Raw genomic sequence first — 24734 nt, forward strand, 5'->3', positions numbered from 1 at the left:
ACATATAGTATTTTGTATTTGTTTAGGTTCATATTAATGGTAAAAGAGGCCAAAAATGTTTAATTGGGCCACCAATCAGAGTAGGCACCAAACCAAAACCTGAGCCTGTTGAGAGAGTAACCCTAACCCCACCTGTAAATCCTGACCATTTGGTTCCCTTATTTCGCATCTTCTGAATGGAAAGAAGAGAGGTAATCAGGTGGGTTTTCTCAAATTGATTATCTTATGGTTATGGGCCAATAACCCCCACTCCAGGCCAAAAAAATAAATGGGTCAAAGAAAATTAAGAAGAGAACTGGTAGAGAGTTGGGTCGAATGATTTTATTCTATCATTCTATGTAGTTTATATTCCCTGTATTACACAAAAAAATAAGTCAAAATAAAAATACATCCACCAACCCATTCCCTGGGCTCCCGCTGGCAGTGTGTTAATATAATTGGCTCCATTTAATACATGGCTTTGCAAATTCCAAAAGCTCTTGATAATGAAGTTGACTGACTCAATACTCCGAAACCCTCATATTCAAGTGTCAACAGAAGCCACTATTGCCACCAATATTTTCTCAAGTCTTTGCTGCATCGACTCTCGTACACGTATAATATTCGCGCTGCTTCTACTTCCTCCTAGACACCCCTCCTCACCTTCAACTACTTCATGTATCCGAGCTAGGCCCTTCTGCTGAGAGTTGCGTCTGGGGAAACCCAAATTAAATGGATCTTATTTCTTCATATTTGCGCTCTCGTATAATGCTTGTGTCTGCTGTCCAGAACATCACAAACAACCCTTCTTCAGTTCAAATCTGCACTGATTGGAAAACCCATTACAAATAATGTTTCCTCTGATGAGCAGCAGTTCTTTGGATTATATAGTGACATGGAACTCCAATTCTGGTTGTTGTAAGTGGAACATGGTGACCTGTATGTGATACTCGGTCATCCCCTTCAAGGCCTGTGATCGATCGGTCTCAATTAATTTTTACTCCATTAATGTCCCCAGACTAGCTCCAGAGTCTCCTGTGAGTCTGTGACTGTGAGTTCTACGGTCTTGATTCCACTCTTCCAAATTAGAAGCTTCATCACACTAGACATCTCATCCAATTTCATACAAGGAGAATTTTTTGCAGGTGGCCTTCGCCAACGGCAACGGGTCTATTCCTCCTCTGTTGTTCCGTTCCGTCTGACACGTCTCCGCTACCACGATTTAAGTAGTAACTCCTTCAGTGGAACTCTAAGTGGGGATGTGGGTGCTCTTACAGAACTTGGAGCTGTTAGATTTGGACGAGAATTTTCTCCATGGCTATGGAATTATCCCTATGGAGGTTGGAAACCTCACTCAATTGCAATTTGCACTATTTATCACTTCGCCAGAATCAATTCTCTGGTGGGATCCCATCATCAATCTTGAATTCAAGGGAATTGCAGGTGTTGGACTTGCGAAACAATTCCTTGTCGATGGAGTTTCCTATTGATATTGGAGAACTTTCCGACCTCTCGACTTTGGCCTTAAGCCGGAATCAATTGACTGGCGGAATTCCATCCTTAATACAGAAGTTGGGCAGGTTGGAAACACTTCAATTCAACAATAACAGGCTCTCCGGAGTGATTCCTCCATGGTTGTTCGACATCAAAGGCCCGAACGAGTTTCATCTTGGAGGGAATAGCCTCACCTGGAAATCTGGAATAACAGTGGAAATTGTCTTTGAGATCCTGGTCGAATTGCTAGCGGCATCCCGATTGGGTTTCTACTCAAACAAGTCTTGATTTCTTGGATTTGAGTGAGAATGAACTTCAAGGACCCTTTCTCCAAATGGCTTGCTGAACTGGATATTGGCAGTCTAATTCTATCAGACAACAAGCTTACAGAGTTACAGATTCGCTCCCACCTCGTCTGTTTCAATCTCAAATTAACTCGTCTTTCCCTTTCGAGAAGCAACTCCTTAGGGGAATTGCCAGCAACCATCGGCAAGGCTAGAGCTCTCGTGATACTCCTGTTGTCTAATAACAGATTTTCTGGGTCAGTTCCTGAATCCATTTCTAACATTCATCGCCTGCTGTTGATGGACTTGTCGAGAAACAGGTTTTCTGGCGACAAGTTGCCGGTTTTCAGCCCAGAAGCCTTCCTTGCTTCTGTATTAGACTGTATTTGGCCGATATCTATCGTATCCGTGACCCTCCGATACGCCCCTACAGTAACTGTTTCGGGGTTTGACCTGTTTCAAGAAAATTTGTGAGTGGGCATTCAGTTCTTTTGATTAATAGCTGAATCGAATAGACGACAAGTCGAATTAATTGAAATTCTAAGAGAGAAGCCAAAACCGAACCGAATTTCCTATCCAATTAAAACCAGATCAGACCGATTTTTTTTGGTTAACCGAACTTTCAAATCTGAGAACCGAAACCGGTAACCAAAATACTTCAACCGAAAAACCAAAATAACTGAACCAAAAAAATTCGCTTCAGCTTTTCGGTTTCAACCGAAATACGCTTACCTCTTCCATTTCCCGCGAAACCGTTTGACACGTTAGAACTTGGAATGGAAAGCCACACAACCGTTAGAAACTATCTGTAAATCTGCCGAAATCCAAGGGCAAATGTTATATCGAGAGAGAGAGAGTAAACGCAAACCTATAAATGCATTGCACAAATGGACGATTTCCCACTTCCTATCTAGATTGAATATAGAGTCTTCAATAGCGACTGTGGACAGCCATCTCAGGTTCTAACTTTTACGAAATCTTGGGCTTAATTTAGGTACTCTCGCTTCTCATTAACAAACTTCTTCTGTTTTTATCTCTACTCACTATTAATCTGCCAAATAATAGAAGAGATTGAAGTTTTGATTTGCATTTGCATTCATGGAGGTTTTGGAAGCTTTATCAGGGTTTCATCCTGCACTCGATAACAAAGCTTGCCTGATCAACAAGAACCAATTTCAAGGATGAAAAACATACATACAGAACCTACAATTACTCATCTATCCCAAAAAAAAAGAGAAAAAACTACAGTTGCTCGCTCTTTCTTTCTGCCTTTCTCTTATTACATTGAAGAAAAAAAAAAGAAAAAATATATGTAGTCTTTTCTTCACTCTGGACGCTCAATCCCAATGGCACAACTTTGAATAAAAAAAAAAAAAAAATCTATGACCGAATGAGGAAAAAATAAAAGAGGAAAATTTACATACCGAACACTCACTCACTTGTGAAAATAATGAAAAAATAATAATAAGTCATACTGTTTCTTTTCTTTTATCTGTATGGATGCAAAGGGGAAAAATGACAGTGGTGCTCAATCTGTCCGTTGCAACAGGAAATTAAACTCGGAAGTCTGACGGAGCAGAGGGGGTGGGTCCACGTCGGACAGGCTTATGTCTTGAAATGATCTGGATATCTCTTCCAGAGAGAAAGGTATGCTGCAATTTGTAAAATCAGTAGTTAAAATTAAGAGATTTTCTTCTTCACTCTTATAAGGTCTATATTGTTATTAGTTCCACCTTTTGGGGAAAAATAGGCAATTAGTGGATTTCTATGATTGATTACCTTGAGTCAACGTCAAGCAAGAAAGAGTTATTTGGCATGCTAGCTGAATCTTCTGTCACCAGTGTCCTCATCTTGCCAATTACCTGAGAGACCCAATTGCCAAAGTTGTAGGATTAGGTTCTATTTTAATTCTTTCTGATGTCTGAGATGCATGAAAGTGGTTTCAAAGTCCAGAAACCAGTGATTCTATTGTTTGTGGGTTCGCTTCCTAGACATGTTAAAGAAAGAGAACCAAAGGCAACTTTTGGGGCCATCTATTTTACATCTGCTTTCTTATATAACATGGAAAGAGGAGAAAGAGGAAAGGGCATGGAATGCATGAGAAGGATTGAGCCATTGTTGAGGATCTTTCCAAACATGATAGATGTCAAAGTAGGCTACTGTAGGTTTAATATTTTATAGCAGGGACTCCCAAACATTTTGAGGAAAATGGAGAAGCAATAAGTAAGTATATTTTCAAGGAAAACATACATCTGGAGATAATCCTTGGGTCCCATATTTGTCATCCCAAAACATTGTCCCAATGCGATATATCTGTGGAATGCTCAATACCTGGAAAAAGAAATTGGTAGCTTTAATGGATCTTTTTCATAGAGAATTACTAGCAGTTGTACTTGTACTGAAAGTTGAGTTTCACTAAAATGTTTAGTTGGCTATTATAAATGTATAGCTTCTGTTCAGCTTACCGGGCAGATTTCATTTGTGATCTCATCCAAGGATTTGTGAGGCTTTTGATGTGAAACCTGCATACAGGAAAAGAAAAACAATTAAATTAATAGAGAATGCGTACTCTTGAAATCAGGTAATAAAATTGGTGATCAGAGATGAAACATACATACCAAAAACCCAACAGCCTGCCTTATGTGCTGGAGTTCATCCCATGAGGATCCAGCAAACTGCAACACAATGGAGTTATGAGTATTTTCTTTCCTCTCCATCCTGGAATATAATATGGCTTGGCTAGGAAGATATACTTACCTGGTCTGTTGCCTTGGTGCACCACTGCTCCAGTTCTTGCAAACCAGCTTTTACATATTCTCCATTGCTAAATGAGCAGCACTCACGACGAAGCAATAAACTGCAGAAAAAACCAATGGGGTTTGTATTGCTTAGATGGTTGGGATTGATAATCATTTGCAATTTAAAAGTAGATACTACCATTATATCTAGTTCTAGGTGATTTTAGGAACCCAGAATCACAAAAGGATTTTCTGGGCATGGGCTTTATGGGATGGGCAAAAGTTGTATACCTGTTAAAAAGTTGCACATTTATGAATGAGAACACCTGACTGAAGGTTTTTCTTATGATCATGGAAGGAACCTGTACATCTTAGAAGTTGGTTATTGAACATTAAGATGATGATGATGATGAGATGATGGAGGATTCCCACTTACATAATTGTTGCACATTATATCCAAGGTATGATCTAGGCATCCAACAATGCTTTGCCAGTGTATACTTGATGCTTGTTGTTTTGCAACTATATTTGAATGTATATTTTTAGATGACCCTTTTACTGATCTGACCCTTGCAGATCTTGGTGCCTGTTAATATGAGAATCTAGTTGTAGAAAGGTTCAAAGTATGCAGATTATTTTTCTTGAATTGGAAACTCATGCTTATATAAACTGCTTACCTGTATACACAAATTCAGGAATGAAGTAATCTCTTTTTTCAAACTGTCACGGATCATCCCATATATCTTCTCAACATATGCGGTTAGGTGTTGTTTAAATAGTAGGGCAGGGTATTTAGCTTCAACTCTTGATTGGATTTCAGGCTTGCCTACCATTCCACTGTACCCACTTGAAATCCCCATCCCTGATGGTGATGAACGAAGACCCTGACAATATATCTCAGACCATTATATTTTTTACATCCCCTCATTTTGTAATACAGGGTATGTGAAATTAAAATAATTTTACTAGAGAGAGCTTTACTTGAGCCATTCTACCAAACAAGGTGGTTGGTGAGGTTCGGCTACGGTGTGTAAGGCTTGGTGCATTGCCTGCCTTGAGTGTATTTTGTAGAAGAAACAGAAGGGTAGATGTTGTTGAGAGCCAGTAGGCAAGTTCACTGATGTTTTGGTTCTGTAAGGTATAATGAAGAAAATCAATCTTACATGTAAAACCTATTTTTATCACTCTAACTTGTATATCTATTGCTTAATTAGAAGATATCCATAACATGTCAAATAACTTCAGGATTCTGAAATGGCACCACCTCAATTGATGAACGGATTGTATGAATAATCCGATCAAATATGTTTGTCTTTTCTGCTTCAAAGGATCTCCACTGAAGAAGTGTCTTATAGATAATACAAGCAGCAATAGGTCTGTTCTTGTCAAATTGCTTATCTTCCATGAGACACTTTATAAGCATATCATGGCTTTCCTGATTAGAATAGGAAAAAATAATAATGTTAGTAATGCATGTCGAACAAGCAATATCTGTTGGAGATCACTCATTCATGTAAAGATTCCTATTGTAAAGTTCAGCTGCATACTTGTTGCCTATCTGTTAGGAATTTTTGTTTATTGAGGGGAACTGCAAGAGGCACTGACTCCTGCAAAACAGAACAATTTTCAGATTATTAACTAATTTTAAAGAACAGTTGTTTCTCATCAATGGCCTGTTATTTAAGGAAACTTCATTGAATGATGCTGAGCATACTTTTGTTGTCTTCAACTCTTCTTCTGTTTGATGTCCATTCTCAAAACTCTTTACCATTATAAAATATAAGTCAATGAAAAGTTCATAGAAATGTACTATACAATGAATGTTTGACTGTCAGTGTACCTTGGTGACTTGTGGCTGTGTCCGGTCAGGAGTAACCAATTTCTCTACTATGACTGGTGCCTGATTGCGGAGCATTTCATTCTCAGACTCCAGCTTTGCAATCTTGCTTTGAAGGCTGGACAGAAGTGAAGTTCTTTCAGATTGCAAAACTTTTTGTCTTTTGAAGCCACAAAAAAAAAGCCCAAGATTGGGAAAACCCATGGTTATGAGTTATGACACTATAACTTAATTCAATATATACAAAAAGGTAGATGAATCAATAGGCAGTTTCACTTAACAAAGTTAACTCAGTCCAATCACTATGCTGGTGAAAGTTGATCTTTGACAAATTCTCTTATAGTCTACTAGTCATATAATATTTCCCTAGTTAACCTAGTTATCAACTTTTTTGGTGACTGTGGAATCAAGATTTTTCCTTCTTTGAACCTTTCTTTTAAGTATGCAGATAAAAAGGAGTTCTATGTTATATATTTATACATTTTCACTTCTTCAGAGAGCTCCTCATTTGCTGATGCAACCAAAGCCTGCTGACGTAGAACCTGGTTCTCAGATTCCAAGTTGGACAAGTTCAATTCTAGTCTGAAGGAAAAGACAGGAAGTAGTCAAAATCTATTATGATTGTTCAATTGCCAATTTAATAGAAACTTATTAGCATTAGTTTTATCACCTTTCAATAGTCTCTTGCAACTGAGATATTCTTGACTGTGATTCTTCTGCCTCTTTGAGCCTTGATATGTTCTCTTTCTCAACCTCAGAATATCTTCTTTCAAATTCTTCAACCCTCTTATTTAGCTTACTTAGCTCATCCTGTATATTCATAATTCATACTTGGTTTATAAAATTGATAATATTCCCTAATAGAAGCTGAAGAGCCTTAAGATTTGACCTCAAGTTCCCTATTGTGATTTGTCAGGAACTCTATCTTGGTGTTGTCCACAACAGGCACTTCTTTGATGACTGGTGGTGCTTGTTCAATGGCTATTTTTGCTGCTTCTTTTTCTCTGATGATTGCAGCTTGAGCTTCATCCAATTGTTCTTGAATTTCATGCAAAGCAGATTGCAACCTTGCAATTTCTTTTCCATTTGCTTCTTCAAGGTCAATCTACGAGAAGAAAATGGATTATTTATTCAATAAGCTTAAAAGGACCTTATTACTTAAGCACTTAGCATCAATATTTAGTATCTCAATTGTAAAAAGGTTGTTTGGCTACTTGTACAATCTAGTACATGTCAAAAATGCTCAAGGGATTCCAAATCTCTGATATTATCCTGCCAAGGCATTATGAATTAAGAACCCATGGATTTACTGCTTTCAACATCACTATTGATGACATAAACCAACTAGCCAATACAAAAGATTCCATTTCACATGGCTATCTCAATACCTAGATGATTCTATTGGTGATGAGTAAAGGTCTGAAAACATAAATATAGAATTGTTGTACTCTACTGTACATGGTGAAGCCTTTCAAGAATATCCAGGTAGATTAAACAAAATGAAAGAGAATCATACTCTCATGTGTTTTTCGAATTCTAGTCGCCATGTTAGCTCTTCAACGCGCTTCTCCAGTTTATCCTTGGCTTCTTTTAGTGCCCCCGTTTCTCTAGCAGCCTGCATGGAAAATGTCGCAATCAACTTTTATCTACATAAAGTTTATTTTTTGTTTTCACATAGCCATTACAGAAAAGGCTATGTTTAAAAAAATAGTTCAGAAGATTCCTTTAAACAAATAATGTTTGGTTGTACAAAGAAGAAAGAGCTCACCATTTTGAGCTTTCTAAGTTCCTTCCTTGCTACCCTAGCTCTCCAGAGACACTGAAGTGTAACAGATGCCTTCTTCTTCTGTTTGTAAGCAGAAAGTGCTTGGAATCTCCGCCACCAAGTCTGTAAAATGCAAGAATTAATATATTACTTTCCTTGGTCTTGATGACTTAGTCTGATTCTTTAGAGTCCTTTCTGTTGTTCATCTCAGAATTGAGGTTTCCAAGGATTGAACTATAAGGTTCTAGAGGGAATGTATCTACCTGCATAATCATTGCAGCCTTGGTTCTCCTTCTGTATCTATATTCATTGTGTGCTGCCATTGCACGCAAACCAGCTTGAATAACAATTGCTGATGCCCGTAATTCTTTATATGCTTTTCTAGCTGTATGAGCTCGTGCATGTTTTTGCACTCGAATTGAGGCATCCTCCCTTCTCATGTGTTCATATAGCTTGCGTGAAAGCTGCCCTGTATGATGCAGAAGCAAAAAAAAAAGAAGATCATCTCACCATCTGGATAATAGATTTCTTCAGAGATTTCATGAGAAACATAAATGGTTTAAGAACAAGAAACCTCTCCATAGTTTCTGCATATGAATGGTTGCCTTCCGTAGGGAAATGAACTCCTTCCTAGTGAGATGTGTACGGATTTGTCTCTGGATTCGTCTTGCAGCATTAGCTAAGACTTCAATTCTTCTTGCATCTAATTCAGCCATCTGCCCAGCTCTAAGAAACACCTTTGTCTTCCCAATCTGTAATAGAAAATTAATATTTGAGGGCAATTATCAATTAAAATATTTCTTTAATAAAGCCATGGAGAGGGGTGACAAGTTTTGTTTATTTATTTTTATATTGTATTTAATCCCATCTCCTGGACATACCTGGTAGCCCTTCAAACCCATTCTGTCACATACGGCTACACATGCTGATTTTTCATCAGAGCTGTCATAGGATAAAGGATACAAAGCACTGAAGTTAAATTACAGTCATTGAATCTACTAATAATGCTATTATATAAGATGAAGAGTCATCAATGCAAATAGTTTACTACGTTTACATTTAGTGGCATAGTTGGTCAAGGCACATAGTACTACCAATGAGAGGCTACGTTTTCTCATCCCATATTCCCATCCTATAGACCAAATCTTGAAGGTTCTTTTTGTTTTTAGTTTTACTTTTTTGTTGGGGTTTGGAGGAGTAAGAAACTTATACCCATCTAGAATATCTGGAGCAAGCATTCCAAAACGATCAAGGAACTCATCAAATGTTCTCTTTGTGGGGTAACCAGCACAACTTATTCTAATTGCCTCTAGCACACCCTGCCACAGTGTCCACCAGAAGGAAATTATTTATAATAGAAGCATAGAGTAAACAATGCCAAAGTCTTCACATTCAGTTATCATAGAGGATGGAACTCACCCCACATCGCAACTGGTTTAAGACATTGAAGTTCTCAAAGATTCCTGGCTTTAGAACAGCATTTGGCTTCACACATCTGATGTAATGTGGCTCCGTCATGTTCAAGGTTTCCATTAAAGATTGCAGTTGTTGCTGGATTATGATTTCGAAGGCAATAATGAATCAGGATGGAGAGGTTTCAATATTTACTTTTAATTTATACCTTGTATAATCTTGACTTACCTTGAAGCGGGTACCAATAGATGAAAATTTGGATTGCTTTGAAGTTTCCTCAGGCAGTGGAGGGAAGAGATTTGCAACAAAAGAGCATTTGGATGCATTCAGCAGAGCTTGATGTTCTGCTACAACATAATCCTTGTTTTTGTCTAGAAAATGATCTGCTTGGTATGTAACCTGTTGTCCATTAACTCTAAGAATTAGGAACTAACTAGTTATCATAAAATAAAGAACTTGAAGTTTAAGTCATAATTTCAGGATTTTCTTACATCACCAGCATAATGGTTAATGGTGAAGTCTGTACGGGCAAGCTTGGGTTTGCTGAAGCGCTTATGTCCTTTATATGTCTGATACATCTTTTGTGCAAATGTCTCATGGGTGGACTTTGGAAACATACTGCACCATAGATTAAGTTGAGGATATGGCACAAGAAAGATTGTGAAGGTTGTTGAGAGTAGGGAGGAGGTGGTCAGAGTAGGATATTTCATGAACTGAAACATCTAGAAGTTAATCAACTAGTGAAAAACATACTGCACCAGAAGTTAAATTAAATTAATGGTCAAGAAGAGTTTATTCTGCCTTTATGCTTTATACTACATTTTTGTGGAGCAGGGGAGAAGATATAGCAGAAGAGAGATGCAGGGAGTTGCTGAGAGCAGAAAGAAGGGATAGTGAATATGATGTTTCATGGACTGGAACATCTAGAAATCATCAATTGTTAAATCAATATGTGCCCAGTGCCCTAAGTGTAAGATATAAACTCAAAATATTGACTAAAATTGAAATAGATTGACATTCTGTTGTTATGATCTTTTTTCATGTAGGGATGTTAATAAAATAAGATGTGAGAAGTGTGTACCATGCTTCATCAAGAAGAGCGATTATTCCTCCAGATTTCTGCATATAGGCACAAAGAATCAGTATTCCAAGGTCTTTTCTTTTTCTCCTTTTCCTGATCTGAATTATGTAGCAATAGCATTGTAATAATACAAAATTGACTTTGATAAAATACCTTCTCTATAAGATCCAGCACATCTTGGTTATCTACAAATTCTACATAACTCCAGTTGATCTCCTCCTTTGTATACTCTTCCTGTTCCATTTTAAATACATGCTGTGGGACATAGAAGTTTTATCAGTTCTCAGTGACCACATAGTGAAAGCCTTCTGTTTGGGTGTGACCAGATGAAATCAATTTTTTTTCTATTCTTACTTGATTAAAATGCTGTTGCAACTTCTCATTGGTGAAGTTGATGCAAAGCTGCTCAAAGCTGACACACAGGCATATTATGAGATCTAATTGACAATTGGATCGAGGCTTAGAATGTCTACCTCATGGGGAACCTCAAAAAACTGTATGGATTACCTGTTAACTTTGAAGCTCTCAAACCCATAGATGTCAAGAACTCCAATTATGCTGGCAGCGTTAGGATCCTGGCCAATAGAACTGTTGATTTTGTCCACAATCCTATTGGGGATAATAAAAATGAACATCATACCATATATGGAATTATCGTAGTGATTCTTTTACCAAGAAAACTCTCCTAGAATAGATTAGAGTTAGAAAAAAGGAACTAATGCACACTAGAAGTATTCCAGATATGAAAGATATTTATAGAGGGTTTAACATTGGTATTCTGAATACTGACCATCAGTCAGTATACTAATGCCCTTGCCCCAAAGTTTAGAGAGAGAGAGAGATTAAAGAATATAGATCGGAAAATAAGAATTGGTTTAGTTGAGTCAACAATAAAAGCATCTAGCAACTCAAAATGGATAAAATTCAGAACTTAAATTAGAATATAACAATGAAGAATCAGAGAAAATAAAGCATAAATCCTAAAAGACATAACAAAAAGAAAAGAAATAGGGGGAATTCATTTATTACATTTTAGTTAAAAGATCTCAGAGAAAGCTTTGAGTGTAGAACTTTTTGATATTATTTTGTATTTATAATACTCTTTTGATAGTTGTTACTGATTAGGAAGAGGAAATATAATTGATTTAAGTTGGTCAAAAACTGGATTGAACCTAGTCAATTCAAGCAAGTTTTACAGGTGGAAAAGTTTTTGATGTACTTGCATCCTCTGATTCAGTCTAACTTTTCTGAGGATTTTGATTTAGTTGATTTGTAAAGGTGTGCAAAGTAGCCTTGACAAGATTGATATATTTGTGTGTGCCGAAGTTCAGAAACCTAGAGCTGGATTAGTTTAATTTCCATCTCTGGGATGATACAATTTGTAAGAATTAATTTTCTACTGACGACTGAAGTATTTACCAGTCAAATAGTCTGGAGTACACTGTTTTTGCCAGGGCATCACGATTTAATGCAGCTGCGGCTGGATCAAGAGGTTTTGTAATATTACCATCAGGGGTAACTATAACACGCTTACAAAGTGAATCTTCTAGAGCCTTCTCATCACACCTGGGTAGAAGCACCAAGTTCTATATCAGGAACAAACTAGGGAGGAAAAGCATCCATTAGCGAACTAACAAACAAGATTCATTTAAGTGGACCAAGATCAGAATTAATACATAAGCAACTCAGCAGCTGTTTGAAGATGGAAGAGTGACTTTTCATCCTTGACTTTGGAAGAATCTACTTCCTTCCCCTTGATGAAGTCAATATTCCCGAGATGAAGGATTGCAGCTACTACCCGGAATATTGCATCCTGCACAAAGAAAAACCTCATTTAATTCAAATATATCACAGCATCTTTCTTTTTATTTTTAATTTCTTTTCCTACATAGTACCTGTTCTTCTTCACTGATCCCCACAATATCCATTGCATTTCTGGTCTCCAGATACTCCCTGGCATCATTTACATTTGCTACTTCATAACAGTTTGTTTGGTTTAGATAGTGGAATGTCCTTGGGTCCCCAAGCTTGAACCTCTTTACATCCTGTGAGGGACCGTCAGTTTTAGCTGGTCATTTGGCATAAATCAGGTACATTGCAGTAGATTGCATTATTGTTTAGTTAAACTGTGCATCATTAAGCAGGTATACAACCAACTTAGGACATGGGGTACCTCTGGTGGTGCTGCACAAAGCATGTAAAAGCAATGGTAGTTCCTCTCAGGATCAGAGACCTGGCAAACACGTGACCGTTCAAGAAGATATGTACGAACAGCAGCTCCAGAGATTTTTCCATGCTTATTAAATTGGATCTCAACAAATTTACCAAAACGACTGATACACACAATCCCCTTGTCATAAAACTTCTTGTTAGTTGAAATATAAAATGGAAGAATGCCTTAAATTCTCACCTGGAGTTGTTGTTCTTCACAGTTTTGGCATTGCCAAATGCTTCCAAGACAGGATTAGACTGTAAGACATGGTAGACAAATAACTTAATCCTTTTTTTTTTGAAGAAGAAGACAAATAAATTAGTCTAAGTCTTTACATGAAAATCTCATATTATAAAGTAAGTACAATAATGCTTACCTCCAAAACCTGTTGTTCAACTGTCCTTCCCTCGGTCCCTGATCTGCCGCCCATGAAAGCAAGATATCTCATAAGCATTTTTGTTGTCTCTGTTTTTCCAGCACCACTCTCTCCACTTACTAAGATGGATTGGCTTCCTTGTTCATTGATCATTGCTCTGACATATGGAGTAAATTTACCGAGTATATGTATCAGATAACTCAAATTATCAATGTTGGTCTGGAACCCAAATATGTATCAGATATACCTGTAGCAAGCATCTGCAACAGCAAAAAGATGGGGACTGAGCTCCCCAAAAGTAGCTCCCTTGTACTGCTCCATCATATGAACATCATACAAATGTGGTAACCTCCGAAAAGGATTTACTGCTATTAGAATGTTCCCTGTATAAGTCTGTTAATTCCAATTATTGTTAGTTTTCTCAATTTCTGTCTATAACATGTTGGGCAGCACAACTTTCATAACATACACTGAGTAGAAATTAATGGACTCACATATATCTCATTAAGAGCAAACCGAGATGCAAGGTTATGTAGGACCCCTGGCTCATGGAGGTAAGCTAATTTAGTCATATCATCGACACCAGCTGGTGGTGCTTCTGTGTCTTGCGGGTAAATGCTGGAGAGATTGGCCACAACCTGAAATTCGAAAAAAAAAGTTTTACTTCGAGTTGTATCTGATCAATAGATGATTAGAAGTTTCATAAGTCATCAATTCCGATGCGTCTCTTTCAAGAACAAAATAGAGATGCAAATATAATTGACTGTTTGACTAGTAGTCTCTTGCCCATGACCAGCTGTTGGGTTCTCTAGTTAAATATTTCATCCATATGAGATTTCACCCGGTCCAGAAATCTAACAACAATACAGATGTTAAATTTTCAGAAACTTAACGTCACTTAGACATTTGTTAAATTTTCAGAAACTTAACGTCACGTAGACATTTGATGCATGTTTGTTTAATATTGTATAATCCCCTGAAAATGGCTTGCAGTGCTCTAAACTGTTTTAGATTCAAATTTCTTCGCCCGTTTGTACACCGTAAATTCAATTATATAAAGAAACATATTTACATTAACATATAAACACACACACCGAAAAATCTAATGCAGATCGTCTGGTACATTCCAAGTTAGTGGGAACGAGAGTGTTTAATTAATGAAGCAGTTAAGGTTACCGTTTTTCCATCTGTGGTAACTATGGTGGCATCACTGCCTTTGATCTCTGTTACTTCTCCATCAATCCATGCGAGTTCCGAATCCTCTACCCATACATGTGATCCGACAATAATATTCACCGGAGTCCCCTGCACCAACCAAAGATCAGGGAGAAACGAAAAACATAGGCATATGATGATCATCCAACTCAGTATTTGGACAGAACAAAAGATTATAGCTGATGAATAAAAATGAACAACAGATGAATAGGAAGCTTACCATGATTAAAAATCTACAATCTATGTTACGATCATCGAGTTCTGAATTCAGATGAGAGTGACGGAGGTCGATTAATAGATGCTGTGTTTCAGAAGTAGAAGAAGAGGAAGAGGTGTCAGGGTGAGATGAAGCGTATTTTGAAGGAATGATGAGATGGAGGATTGCAGAGAGTGAACGAAAAATAAGGAAAGAATGCTAGAAAGGTATGCTTAATAAGAATTGAAAAGGAGAGGAAGTGCAGGTGCTGCTGCTGCTGGTAAACTTAAAAGCAAGAGAGAGAGAGAGAGAGAGTGAGAGAGAGAGGATGCAGCCACCCCAGCTCTCTCTCCCTCCGACCCGCCAACTTTTTGTTAATTCCACATAAGATGCTGACTTGGCACCGCCAAATTGACTGACACGTGCCGTCGGATCTGTGTAGGTTATACACAGCATCTCTCATCATAACTGTAGTTTTAGCCACCTGATCAATGGGGCCGGGGCTTCACTAACGGCATGATATCTGATATGTTGAGGAATGTGAGTGAGTTTCTATAGTGACGATCATAGTGTGTACTTAGCTAAAGCTGTATTTGGGCAAGTTTAAAATTCAAAAAGCTGGTCCTTTTGAAGTGTCTAGCCTCGTGTTCATGCCTTCCTCACCTGTTGGTATTCTTACTTGAAAAAACTTGATTTTTTTATTTAATTCAAATTATGGCCTTGTGTGGATTGTATTTACCAAAATAGCCCTACTCAGGACCATAACTGTCACGTCTCGCATTCCAAACATTTTTCCTTCTTTCAAGGGTGTTTTAGACAATCGAAATTTGTTTGGGTAAAAGGCACTTTTCCGCTGCTAATTCTAATTGCGTGTGGACAACGTTAAGCTGTTACTTAAATGACCTAAACACCCTTTGAACAGCTTCTATTCAAGTTTAGATGCCAAGTCATTGTACCTGTCGATCATGAGGCTATTTCCGTACATACATAAAAAGCTGGGCCCACGTGGACACCGAGGCGCCATCACTCTGCCGTGGGGCTCACATGTTACCGCTTTCTAGCTGTTCTTCGAGCCTTTGAATTGAATCTTTTTTGGGGCGGTGGAGTTGGCAAACGTAGAAAATGGAAATCCTTCGTCTGACGTCCGATCCCGGCGGGCGTCGGCCTCGTTCCGGCAACTCTACCTTCCGAAAAGTTTCTGTGTAGTGGGTCCTAGGAAAAGCTTCTATGGAAGCCTTTCCCACCAAGCTTTTATTATTAAAACTATAAGTTAATACTTATTTATTTAGAAAGGCTGATTACTACTTAGTGGTTTATTATACTTCCTTAATTAATAATTAATAATTATTATTATGGCATCATCTATTTTCCTTCTTATGCTAAAAACTTTTTTTCTAATTAATAATATTTAAGCAACGATAAGTGTTCTCTAACAATGATACTCGCATTGTCTGATTTTTTTTAGAATTAGATAATCATGATTTTTTTTTCTGATATTTAAACCAATGGCTGTGATCATTCACCTGATTTGGTTGATTTTCTCGTCTCACTGCAGCTACAGCGTTGGGAGCCATTGAATGATGGGTTTAGATTCTAGATGCTCGGGCATGTGAACTAATGAGTACCCCATTCAGTGGTGACTGGGACATAGGAGGTAAATAATGCCTATTATATTTACTTTTTCGGGTGCGGGTTTCACCAAAGCAAACCCAAGAATCCATTTGGTGAATGGGTCGGGTGCCTAGCCTAATTCGAATGCAATACGACCCATTTAACTATTTTGCTGAAGAATGAAGAGCACATCAGCACACGATGAGTCGATGACCAACCACTTTTTCTGGTTCGGGTCGGTCTCCTAACGTGAACACATTCGAATTGGCATTATTACCTTTTGGGCGTTTTGAACAGTGGAAACGGGTCAAATTTTACATTTTTTGTAATTTGCAGTTTTAATGAATGCATGATGGACCCCTGAAATTTGGAAATAGATTCATCAAAAGGGTTGGCCCACGAACTTGGAACCGAAGGTGGAGACTGGAGGGAGAATTCATTTCAAATGGACCCACTCTTCTATTTGGAGCGGAGAGTTATGTCCTGGGATATGAAGAATTATGTGCAATCTAAGCCAGCGTGCTTTTAGCAAATGCACATATTAATAGCAAGCCATCAATTGTTTCATACCCTGTTTCACATGAATAGCGAAAAGGAGCAATAAGTATTTATTCAGTTAGCATCTTTCCTTAATAACTATCCATCTACGAAATTATATTTTGAGATGGATGAATGGAAAATACTAGAAAAATGGGGGTTAGAAATGAAGTCATTCGAAAGAACTTAATAGTAGTACTTGTAATAGATGATAAAATGAGAAAAAATAAATTAAGATTGTTTGGTCACGTGGATAGAAGACCACCTACAACACTTATATGAAAGCGATCTATTACAAGTTTGATGAACTAAAAGGTCTACGGATAAACAAAAACAGACAAAGGTTGAAATATTAAAAAATGATTTAAGTGTTCGTAATTTAACAATGGATGTAGTACTAATTATTAAGCAGAACCTATAACAAAATTCATGTAGCTGACCCCATATAGTTAGGATGCGATGATGATGGAGTATGTCTCATTAATAACTTTTCCTTCAACTTTCTATTTTTCTGTCAAGACAAAAACAGCCATAGTGCTAATCAAGCTTTTAATACATTTCCACAACTTATTGATAGACAAGAGAGAGTCTACGTCAAGCCTGCAGTAGGTTTCTTATATAGAAAACTCATGAGTCATGAGGATGATAAGAGTTTATACTTTACACAAGGTTAGCCTGCTTTTCTATAACAAAATACAATGGTTTGAACTTTGAAGATTGAAATCAGCCTCAATATGTGTGAAGCATTGGTTTACAATGTTCTCATTGAATGTTTATAGAAACAACTACTCAACATAATCCAGGAGAAATTCCAAACATCAGAACATATTTGCCAGCTAATGATAGAGGAAATAGAGGCTCTGGTTGGCCTTCTTGAACTGATTGAGTGCGGTCAAGATTGATATTCTCCCTTTCTTATCAACCAATGGCTTATTTGTATGAGTATTCAGTCTTCATTGTGCTTGATAAGCAGTGTGAATATAAGCTCATCAATGGATTCTCATGTTGGAGAGTTTCTTTTGTAAGTATAGCTTGGTAAGACATCTTAATTATCTTTGAAAGAACATTTAGCCCTTAAGGGGTGTTTGACAAGATGATTGGTTTTGTTTTTCATACCTCATAAGAAATCCTTGTAAGGGGCAATTATACTAGCCATGGTTGTTTCACTAAAAGGTCTTAGCTATTCAAAACCCAAGCCCCTTAGATTAACATAGAGCGTCCTAGTTGCACTGATATTCTTTTTATTTTCAATTCTATGCCACCAGAAATCTTGTCGATTTTATTCAATACTTTATGAGGAAAAGATACGACTTACATCATATGAACAGAAATAGATTGAGTGATGGTGTCACGTGAACTATAAAAATGTAAGTTTCTTTATAATGCATTATGTATGGTTGGTTGAAACTCATAACCAGAAATAGATTGGTTGATTTTTTTTTAGATTTATTTAAGTTTTGTTGATTTTTTCTTATCCCAATTCTTAGGGGTGCAAACGGATTGAATTCGAATCGGATTAAATATTTGAATATTCAATTTGATTCGAATTTGAATTTGATTAATTAATTATTTTAGGTAATTAATAAATATATAAAATAAATATTTTATTTATATAAAGTATATAAGTATATAAATTATTTATATATTTAATTATTATATATATAAATTATATAAGACATTTAAATATTTTATATATTATATAAGAATTAAATAATCAATCAAATTCGGATATTCATCGAATCGAATCAGGTTAAATCCGAATTCGAATCCGATTAACTATTCGATATGAATAGGATATCCGAATTCATGGTTTTCAAAACCGGACCGAACCGGACGGTCGGACCGGAAAAATGAGAACTAGTCACCTGACCAGTTCCATTTTTCACCAAACCCGCTTTTCCCCCCAAAACCGTTGATTTTGGTCAGCAAACCGCTGAACCGGTCGGTTAACCGTTCGAATGGTTTTGATCGTTTTTCAAATTTTTTTAATTTTTTTTTATTTTTTTGTTAGAACGGGTCGAACGGTCGGACCGTTCGAACTAGTAACCGGACCCTAGACTGGTTCGATTTCAAAAACCATGTCCGAATTCAACCGATTAGATATTCGAATTATCTGAATTTGATTCGATTATGTTGAATCTCGAATTCAAAATCGGATTTTCGAATGTTATTGACACCCCTAACTATATCTATGCATTTAAGTGTATTTTATTCTTATAATTAAACTGATCAATACCCATGCATTACACAAGCTTTTTCAGATTAAGAAGGCATTTGACAACTCCTTTTGTATGGTTTTCAAGCTTTTCAAAGTTTGGAAAACCAAAATTTGGTCTTTCTTTGTTTGGCAATGAAAGATAGGAAGCCAAAAGACATGCTCTAAGAAGTTCATGGAAGCCTAAAATAGGAAAAAAAAAAACCTAAAATCTTCAAATGAGCATCTTGTCTTTCTACACCTGACATATTTCATTTGGCAATTCTGTAGACCATAGTAAATTAGGATACTTACAAAACAACCTAGATTCTTAAAGACAACCCCAAAAGCTCATTACATCTTTTAACTGTCTAGGCAATCAAAAGATCTTCCTAAGAAAACTTAACAAATGGTACCTAAATTGATGGAACCCTGTGACATTGCAAAGCTTTTCATATTCGGGAAAAAAATGCAAGTTTATTTTAAGAAAAACCCCTTTTTGATATTCTATAGCCTTCCCCTCAAAATTTAAAACCAATTAGGCTTAGGCATCATAGATGAACAACTATGTGCCTTTTTGGCAAATATTTTCCAATATATGTTGTAAAATATGACACTTAAAAGACACAGTGAGCTTTTACAAATAGATCTTAAAAGATCAAAGACTGTTTGGTTGAAATATTTTTCATAAATCTTTAGAAAGACTATAAAAGTTGGAAGACTGTTTGGTAATGTGACGAAAATATGCGTTATGTATATATGAATATCTTGTGTGTGGGCAAACAAACTTTTTATTTAACATGTGGGACATACATACATGTCTAAATGTGCATTTCATAGTTGTGGGCCCAAAATGCAATCACTATAAATGGGCCCCACATGTAAGTCCACCTATGCATATCCTTTACTATGGAGTCTACAAATATTTTTCAAGGTGGACCCCACATACATTTCAGCATATGCATAATATGTAATGTGGGTCCAACATATCATTGGTGGACATGTATGTGGGGCCACACATTTTTCAAGATGGGCCCCACATACCATTGGTGGACATGTATAAGGGGTTCATGTGCGGACATGTATGTGTATGTGAGGCCCACATACATTTTCCAAGGTGGGCCCCACATACCATTGGTGGACATGTATGTGGAGTCCATGTGTGGACATGTATGTGGGGTTTACATACTTTTTCTAAGGTGGGCTCCACATAAATATGTAACATGGCCCCACATACCATTGGTGGGTCCCACTTAAACATTCAAAAGATAACTCATTTTCTCCCAAGCATGTGTGTCGTGCCACATGCTCGAAGAACACACGAGGCACTAAAAGATTATAAAAGCTTCATTTGAAGCTTATCAAAAAGCCCAAATTTGGGTTATTCACGTTTTTATGGGCTGGAGTTTTTCCTATTAGATCTCTCAATTGCCAAACAGAAAAAGCCTATAATTCGGGCTTCCAAGCTTCTTCCCGAAGCCTGCATGGAAAGACTTGCCAAACACAACATATTTCTTTTCCTAACCAATTTATGGCAGAGATGAGCATGCATGGAGGTATTTGCCCCTCTAACTTAAAAAAATGACCATCATACCTTTTAACATGGTAAATGGGTACAAATTAGTCATTAAATCCTTTTTAACTACTTTCCATCATTAATAACAAAAAACTTTATTTGGTACTTATTTTTTATTTACATGATATGTGTTGCTGTGATTTATGAGAAAAAAATAAAAAAGGATGTGGTTAGATAATGACCCCTGTACTAAGTATAGATCCAATATTTTGATATTTTTTTATACATGTATTTTGATAATATTTTTGACACCCATTTTTTATGTTGTAAATTTAGCTATAGATCATTGTTTTATTTGATATTTTATATATATAAACTTGTTATTTAATTTAAGAGATTAAATCAAGTTTTATATGTGAATAATAACCCACTTTATGGATCCTGCATTATTTGAAGATTTTTGTTTTTTCTTTTTCAATGGAGGTAGCCACCACTTACCTTTTTGAGAGTGGACATTATTACAATTTGAAGCTTATACTTTTTTTTTTAATGGGAAGACACATGTTTGAGGAAGTAAGTTTTTGTTTGAAAGTGGGAGTAACTACTTTGATGTGCTCTTTCTTGAGAAAATAATGTTCCACTTGTCTAAGGGGGAAAATCTCTCTCTCTCTCTCTCTCACATTAGAAACAAAGTTATTTGACTTAACCTAAGAATAGTTTATACAGGTGATAAAATAAGATAAAGTAGAGTAAGATGGTATTGTCATGTGCATAGAAATCTATCGGTAACACCCATGAGAAGTGATTTTCTACAAGCTGAAAGGGGATAGAAGTAGGGGTGTCAATGGTATTCAAAAATCCGATTTCAAATTCGATATTTGACATAATAGAATCGAATTTGGATAATTCAAATATCTAACCGGTTGAATTTGGATATCCTATTCTTACCTAATAGTTAATCAGATTCGAATCGGGTATGACCTGATTCGATTCGATAAATATTTGAATTCGACCAACTATTTAATTCTTATATATAATATATAAAATATTTTATATAATTTATATATAATAATTAAGTTATATAAATAATTTATATATTTATATACTTTATATCAATATAATATTTATTTTATATATTTATTAATTATATAAAATAATTAATCAATTAAATTCAAATCAAATTGAATATTCGAATATTTAATCGGATTCAAATTTGGATATTAATTTTTAATATCTGTCGGATATCAAATTTTCTAATCGGTTTCGAATTTGGACATTGCTTGATTTGATTCAAATTCGATCCGTTTACACCCCTAGCTATAATGGCTAAGGCAAACATAAAAGGACATGGGTGGAAAGTTAAAAACGATTTAAGTGTTTACAATTTAACAAAGGATATAGCATTAAACATAAAGGAATGGCAAAACATGATTCATATAATTGGCCCTATATAGTTGGGTTAAGGCTTAGATAATGATTTTTGTTTTATATGATGAATATATAACACTATAAGGATGATTAGGTTTTTGTGTAAGTTTTTTGTATCTATATATGTAATATATTATGCACCCGTATTAGTATCATATATAATTACTTAAAAGTTATAATTAACAAATTCATTATTTAATATTCATATAAATATATTACATAAGTTAGAAACTAATTAAAAATTATAATTTTATATTTGTTTATTTTAAACACAATAAAGCATACTTGAATTAAACCCAAGCCTGACATATCAAATTTCACATTATATTGGATTTGAACTTTAGGCTCAGCTTGGAAAAAGTACAAGTACAAATATATGTAAAAAATGCAAATATAATTTGGAAATCCAAAATACAAGACTTTGCACCGTACATATTTGAGTTTGTATTATTCATAAGCCTTAATAACTGGATAAACTTTAGATATTAAATTTCAATAATCATATTGGATTTAGATGTGGTTGGAAATTGGTTCATTTGGCGCAAAACAAACATACAAACACTTGTGTATGCGTTTTGTTGTTTGAAATCAATGCTTTTTTTTCTTGAAAAACAGATTCACATCAGCACCATGTATGAAACCTATTTTTTTAGACCAAGCTTGATGTTTGGTTATATGTTTTTTTTTTTTTCCAAATAAGTGTTTTATTAGACCACACATTGGAAATTAAAACAACATGCTGACGTGAAGCATGGCCCAATTTGTCTCTGTAGAACTTTTCAACTACCTTAAAACTCTAATTACTGATCATCCCTCAAGAGGAGGCCACCATCCCGTGTAAGAGAACAAATGGTGGCTTTTGATTGGGTCTACGGGCAGATTGGAACTTATTTTGTATAGTTTGGACGTGAAGCCAAGCTAAATACCGGCATTTACAATTTACAAAGAGTTTTGCAGCTTTCAATTATCTGGGAAAACACATTCGTCGGTTAAATGCTTTTATTTTGGTTAAAATTGTACCTATACTTTGGGGTAGTCTCACTTTACTGCTCTAACTTTCAAATGTCTCACTTTAGTATTTAAACTTCTAAAATATACATGTAAGTCCAATTCCATTAAACTATGAAAGTGCCCATAGCATGTGTTCTATTTGTCTTTTTTCCACTTTTCATCTTCTTCTATCATGAGACTTCATACGCGAACCATGCAAGACATTTTCGTAATTTACAGCCAAAGCACACTTAAATTAAGCCTTTATCAACTCTGGTTTGCATTCATTCAAAGGCGGAGGAAGATGAATCAAAATATAAACATTTTCATAATTTTATCATTCATCATAATAGTAATTTAACAGAACTGGACTTAAATATATATTTTTGAAAGTTTAGGTATTAAAGTGACATATTCAAAATTTGGTTCTATGGGCATTTATTAAAAAACATTGTCACATCAACACCATAAAAGCAATGCTTGGTTTCAATATTTATCGAGAAAGCACTAAAAATTAAAAAACAGAATCACTTTGATTTACGTATACAAGGCATTGGGAAAAACTTCAAATTTTTATTTCACTTGAAATGAAATGCTTATGTGATGTACTTTAAGTTGAGTTAGAAAATAATTTTTTTAGGTCACTCTTTAGTGGGTCTCATAGTTAGGGGTGTCCATGAAAAACCGAAAAACCAAACTGAACTGCAAAATGCGGTTAACCAAATCGATCAGTTTGGTTTTGATTCAAAATTTTTGAAAAGCTAAAGGACTGGTTTGGCTTTCGATTAACTTACAAAAAAACCGGCGGTTAACCGAATTGATCGATATATATAGTTACATGTATATTTTTATATATTTTTAATATGTCACATATTTTTGATATATTATATATAAATATATATTCATTATATATCTAAATATGTACTTATATGATATTTATAATGATTTATTTATAAATATATTATATATTTTTATAATATTTGTAATATATTATATATCTTTTATTATTCTCAATATAATATTATACATATATTTATATAATATATATTATAAATATAAAAAATAAAAAACATGAAGAATCGAACCGATCAAAAACCGAAATGGCAGACCGATTAACCGATGGTACTGATTCGGTTTCAGTTTGGAGAAATGGAAAATTCGGTACCACCGGTTCAGTTAATACATATATTTATATAATATATATTATAAATATAAAAAATCAAAAACCTGAAGAATCGAACCGATCAAAAATCGAAACTGGCAGACCGATTAACCGATGGTACCGATTCGGTTTAAGTTTGGAGAAATAGAAAAACCGGTACCACCGGTTCGGTTAAAAAAAAGGTCATGGACACCCCTACTCATTGTAAGCCTCCGTTAACAAAAATGAAAGTTTTGACATGTATGTGGGTCCCACATATGTTAACAAACCTCTAAATCTCTTTTTTCACTCAATTGCATTACTTCAGAGCGGATGAGAACCCCCTATTTGCTACCCAGCTACTATGTTAAAAAAAAGCAAAAAATGTCAAAATTTCAAAAGGCACATGCCCGGGCTAAGGCGCAAGACGCACAGGCACGTGCCTTTTAAAAGGGCTACGCCTAGGACCTAGGTGAGATGCATACCATAAAATGTGCCTTACCTATGTGCGACGTGCCTTTTAAATCATTGTTCTTGGTTCATATCTTTTATTTGTTAAGTTCTTATTTAGATTTTCTACCATTGATAGAATATATTACAACACCTTCAAAAGCCCTTTTAGACCCATTAACATCCCCTTTCTTCCAAACCTTAGTGTTTCTTTTTTTCTTTTTATTTTTATATCCATGCCTCCAAGTATGCCTTAGTAAGACCTTTTCCCCTTCCT

General features: G+C 35.7%; 1 protein-coding gene and 1 long non-coding RNA gene across 4 annotated transcripts; one reads left to right on the forward strand and one right to left on the reverse strand.

The window, feature by feature from the left end:
- The first annotated feature begins 293 nt into the window (after nucleotides 1-293).
- Nucleotides 294-6961, forward strand: LOC148790085 (uncharacterized). Its single transcript, XR_016078746.1, has 4 exons — nucleotides 294-2014; nucleotides 3307-3404; nucleotides 4854-4956; nucleotides 6829-6961. It is a non-coding gene; the product is annotated as an uncharacterized LOC148790085 (long non-coding RNA).
- LOC104597683 (myosin-12-like) lies at nucleotides 2826-15071 on the reverse strand. Of its 3 annotated transcripts, XM_010259387.3 has the most exons (40): nucleotides 14615-15071; nucleotides 14356-14484; nucleotides 13674-13817; nucleotides 13427-13572; nucleotides 13180-13336; nucleotides 13002-13060; nucleotides 12765-12924; nucleotides 12487-12636; nucleotides 12268-12404; nucleotides 12011-12157; nucleotides 11099-11200; nucleotides 10946-11003; nucleotides 10745-10846; nucleotides 10592-10629; nucleotides 10002-10128; nucleotides 9739-9909; nucleotides 9517-9648; nucleotides 9310-9416; nucleotides 8979-9039; nucleotides 8672-8849; nucleotides 8361-8566; nucleotides 8101-8220; nucleotides 7849-7947; nucleotides 7222-7437; nucleotides 7003-7142; nucleotides 6813-6914; nucleotides 6336-6450; nucleotides 6210-6257; nucleotides 6043-6102; nucleotides 5760-5930; nucleotides 5477-5626; nucleotides 5173-5379; nucleotides 4932-5081; nucleotides 4787-4857; nucleotides 4515-4614; nucleotides 4376-4432; nucleotides 4223-4279; nucleotides 4008-4088; nucleotides 3537-3619; nucleotides 2826-3409 (listed from the first exon to the last, which is right to left on the reverse strand). In XM_010259387.3, exons 1-40 carry the CDS (start codon nucleotides 14615-14617, stop codon nucleotides 3286-3288), a joined length of 4665 nt encoding a protein of 1554 aa, XP_010257689.1. In that variant the 5' UTR covers nucleotides 14618-15071; the 3' UTR covers nucleotides 2826-3285. The 3 variants fall into 3 exon arrangements, with proteins under 3 accessions (XP_010257689.1, XP_019053402.1, XP_088748181.1); XM_019197857.2 differs by lacking the exons at nucleotides 6210-6257; nucleotides 13674-13817; nucleotides 14356-14484; nucleotides 14615-15071 and having other exon boundaries at nucleotides 13427-13586; XM_088892055.1 differs by lacking the exons at nucleotides 13427-13572; nucleotides 13674-13817; nucleotides 14356-14484; nucleotides 14615-15071 and having other exon boundaries at nucleotides 12765-12824; nucleotides 13180-13198.
- Nucleotides 15072-24734: the final 9663 nt, after the last annotated feature.

The sequence above is a fragment of the Nelumbo nucifera genome, chromosome 7 (assembly GCF_055504915.1).
Source record: "Nelumbo nucifera cultivar China Antique chromosome 7, China Antique-T2T, whole genome shotgun sequence".
Classification (NCBI taxonomy): domain Eukaryota; kingdom Viridiplantae; phylum Streptophyta; class Magnoliopsida; order Proteales; family Nelumbonaceae; genus Nelumbo; species Nelumbo nucifera.

Bases quoted from the DNA above. Each gene is read 5' to 3' on its own strand.
- LOC104597683 (XM_010259387.3), bottom strand. The intron at 12,637-12,764 runs GTACCCCATGTC...GGTCCCTCACAG, and splicing joins TTTGTGCAGCACCACCAGAG to GATGTAAAGAGGTTCAAGCT. The intron at 4,280-4,375 runs GTATGTATGTTT...TCCTGTATGCAG, and splicing joins GGCAGGCTGTTGGGTTTTTG to GTTTCACATCAAAAGCCTCA.